General features: G+C 34.4%; 1 protein-coding gene across 1 annotated transcript in view; it reads left to right on the plus strand.

Annotated features, from left to right (window-relative positions):
• The window catches only part of LOC107571173 (epidermal growth factor receptor kinase substrate 8-like protein 3), a 13,203-nt gene that overhangs the window by 2,925 nt on the left and 6,145 nt on the right, over positions 1–4,133 (plus strand). Inside the window, exons 3-8 of the mRNA XM_016257462.1 lie at positions 1,146–1,210; positions 1,281–1,439; positions 2,768–2,917; positions 2,999–3,072; positions 3,155–3,261; positions 3,366–3,511. Of these exons, the coding sequence (XP_016112948.1) occupies positions 1,146–1,210; positions 1,281–1,439; positions 2,768–2,917; positions 2,999–3,072; positions 3,155–3,261; positions 3,366–3,511 (701 nt within the window). The remainder of the gene's footprint in view (positions 1–1,145; positions 1,211–1,280; positions 1,440–2,767; positions 2,918–2,998; positions 3,073–3,154; positions 3,262–3,365; positions 3,512–4,133) is intronic.

Raw genomic sequence — 4,133 nt, forward strand, 5'->3', positions numbered from 1 at the left:
ACACTCACTCACCCACACACTCACACACACACACACACACACACACACACACACACACACACACAAATGTGCGCATACACAAGTGAGCACACTCCCACTAGTATTTGTAAATATTAAGCCGCAAAACGACTATTTAAATATGAATTTTGCGTGCCTTTGTGTTAATGAATGGCACAGACGTGCGGTTTTGATTACTACTCGTACTGAAGCACGCGTGACGTTTGCGGTGATATTAACTTCTGCCGTCTCACTAATGAGGACATAAACACATGAACAACATCTCCAGAACTGCTCTGAGAGTCACTTCATCAGCATTTGACCGTTTCATTCGAGTAAAACTATCCTCATATCATATAAACACAGAAATGTAAAGGTATTCACGTAAATCCGTCAAAATAAAAGTTTGGTTTAACTTGAAGGCATTGCAGCAGAAATATATTACTATTGTTCAGCAGAATGTACGTAATGGGCTGCTACTACTATTAAAATGATTAAAACCTTATTTTTAAGGAATAATCATACAATATTTCTTCAGTGTTTTAATTGTAATATTAAATTACCTTTATTTTCCAAAAAATTTTATTTGTTTAATTTTCATTAATTAAAAGATAGATTAAATGACCTATGCCTTTGGTCATTTAATGACCAAGTTTTATGCCTTAAAAAATGTAAATACACAACACAGAATTTCTGAGCAAAAATCATAAGGCTATTGTAAGAATAAATTAAATTTTTATGCTTTCAAATAATTATGTTTATGAGGACACAAATTTGCTTGATGATGTGTAAGACTACATTATTACAACATGATTTATGAGGACACTTTTTTCAAAAGGCTTAAAAACAACATTAAATAGTGTTTTTTGTATGCAGAAGTGTTCTTTGAGGGGTAGGTTTAGGGGTAGGGTTGGTGTAGGGCGATAGAAAATACCGTTTGTACAGTATAAAACCATTACGCCTATGTCCCTGTAAACCATAAAAACCAACGTGTGTGTGTGATTGTGGGTTTGTAAATCTGTGTTTTGCATCCGTTTCTGTGATGGTTTTGTTTAGTTGTTGGGTCATGAGAAAATATCATTAACCTTATATAAAAGTCTGTCGGATGAGCTCAGTGATATAGTGAACATCAAGTGTGTTTTCTGTAGATCAGAGGAAAGAATATGCCGACTCCATCAACAGACAGATGCATCAGTTCCAGCACCGAGTGGAGGTGAGGATCACTAACTCTTCATCTTCATCATCTGAGCTGTGGTGTGTGACTGTGAGTCTGTGCTCCGCAGCATCTGTTCACCTGTGAGCTGGACGGCCAGCAGCTGAGTGATGTGAACGACTGTCTAGAGCGGCTGAAGTATCTGGACGCTACGGGCCGAGTGTGGGGTCAGGACGTCCTGCTGGAGGTGCGGGACGGAGCGCTGCTGCTCGCCGACATCGAGACCCAGGTCAGGACAGCATCTCAGTAACATGACTGTTGAGTAAATGCATAGAAATTAATTACGTTGTTATTATTTTTTTGTGTGTATATATTGATTGTATTATATATCATTTAAATACTCTATTTTATTTACGTTTACATTACATTTAGTCATTTAGCAGACGCTTTTATCCAAAGCGACTTACAAATGAAGACAATAGAAGCAATCAAAATCAACAAAAGAGCAATGATATACAAGTGCTATAGCAAGTCTCAGTTAGCTTAACACAGTATAGCAAGGGTTTTTATAAATTATATAATAAATAAAAAGAAAACAGATGGAATAGGAAAAGAATAGATCAAGCTAGTGTTAGAGGCCTTTTTTGCTTTTGTTAATTGTATAATAAATAAAAAGAAAACACATAGATAGAATACATATATGATAAAATAATATACATAATATATTATATTATCATAAAGATTATGTATATGAAATATGTTTATGTATGTATTATACTCTGAAAAAAAATCATATTTATTATTATAAAATAGTATAATTGTATATTTAATTTAAATTGTATTAATTATAAAGATTATATCCATATGAAATCAATCAATATTTTATATACATATATTTTTATATTATATATATGCAAATATTTAAATAGATTATAATTATACAGTATGTATTTAATGTATCTTAACATATATTAAATAATCGTTAATTATCTACATATGCATATATTACATATTTATGTGTATTTTTATTATTGGTATATTATATTATTTTTTAACATGTATATGTATCATCAAATTTTGTATTTATTACTAATTATTATTACTAATAATCACTAATTGACAGTGTGCGGGAATTGTTTTCTTTTTCCTTGTATCTATTATATGAAAAAATTAATTTATAAAAAGTATATAAAGTGTGTTGAGCTGTAATATTCATACAGTTTGTCATCTAAATATATCCAAGTTGAAATATTACATTTAAATGTCTAAATAATTTATGCAATTTATGATATCTAAAAGTCTTAGCACCTAAATATATCTACATTTTGAATCTTGATATATCTAAATATTGAAATGTATCTAAATATTAAACTATAATATTAAGCGATTTATTTATGTAATTAAAAAAAAAATTATCTACATATTGAATCATAAAATATTAAACTTTAATATACAATTTAATATCTAAATATCTTAATCTAAATATTAAATCTAGTTATTCAATTGCATTTTTTACAATTGATTTGATATCTAAATATCTTTATATTATTTCTGTACATTATTAGACGGCTCTAGATGCTCATCTTTCTCACAGTGTTGTTGTTGTTGTGTGTTCAGGAGGTGTTGGAGTCGTGGCCTCTGAGCAGCGTTCTGGATCTGAAGGCCGTTCTAGGCGAGAGAGTTTACGACTCTCTGCTGATCGTCTGCATTCAGGAGCGCGGTAGTCGCGCAGTCAGCGTCTTCCTCTTCCAGAGCGAGTCTCTCAGGGTGAGTTTATGATTCGGACGAGTTCAGCATCTCAGCGCTTCTCGCAATAAACCGCTTCTGTGGTTTTCATGTGTTCTTCAGGCTGATTATCTGAAGAAAGGCCTGGAGCGGCTCCTGCAGAACAAGAGAGACGATCACAGACTGACTAACTCCAGGTTAGAAGATGGACATCAGCTCATCTCCTCATTAATCATCTTCACATATCACGCTGATGACATTTGTGATTTGATTCTGCAGTAAAGCCGCTGTTGGAAACGTCACACGGAGAAACTCACGACAAGCATCTTCTCCACCTCAGCTGATCCTTCAGAAACCACCCGAACCCTGGGCCGCTCCGGATTATGGTGAGGTGACCAGAAAACATGGTGCATTTTCAAGAGAAACCGTATTTAGTGAAAAATAATGTACCTTTCCTACCTAAAGCCAGTTGTTTGTCTGTGGTCCCCAGATGAGAGTCCGGTCCCGCCTCCTCCCGCCTCCAGAAATAACTCCACCTACATTAAGGTAGTGGCTCCGCCCCCTCACACAGAAGAACCGCCCATTATACCGGACCCGCCCCCTCCGCGGCCGTACACGGAGAGGGAGAGGAATGTGGTAAGTGTTGATTAGGCGTGTGCGATATATATATCGTCCACGATAATATCGTAATTATTGCTCTTAATGTGCGATTTGACATCGTGCAAAAACATTCAGAACACACCTACAGATTGCATGCATGCATTACGTGAAGTCTAGACCAGTGAGCGTTTCTTTCACTGCATGATTCAGTCTATTAAAATACATTTAAAATGATCACAAATTCAAGACATGGGGGCAGAAAATATATATTTATAGCACTTAATAAAGTGAATCAAAATCACACGAAGAGTGCCGTTTTTGTCTCCAAAAATTACCATCATTACAAATGTGATATTGATTTTTTTTACAACAGTTCAATAAACTAGAAGTTTATTAAGAAACTTAGATTGTAGACACCATATTGCCTGTTTCTGCTCTATTTCGACAACAAAAATAATTCCAAACAAAGCCACAGCTGTTTTGCGTCTCTGAGCAACTTGACAGTGATTCGTTCCTGAATGAATCAATGGTTTGAATGATTCAGTTCAGTCGCAGTGACTCACTTATTAACAGTGACTTGCTGCCACCTACTGGCGGTTTTAATTGCACAATTAAAGTCTTTTTTATTATTTAAATAATTTCAGATATCAGTATTCAA

The sequence above is a fragment of the Sinocyclocheilus grahami genome, unplaced genomic scaffold, assembly GCF_001515645.1.
Source record: "Sinocyclocheilus grahami isolate Dianchi unplaced genomic scaffold, SAMN03320097.WGS_v1.1 scaffold1556.1, whole genome shotgun sequence".
Classification (NCBI taxonomy): domain Eukaryota; kingdom Metazoa; phylum Chordata; class Actinopteri; order Cypriniformes; family Cyprinidae; genus Sinocyclocheilus; species Sinocyclocheilus grahami.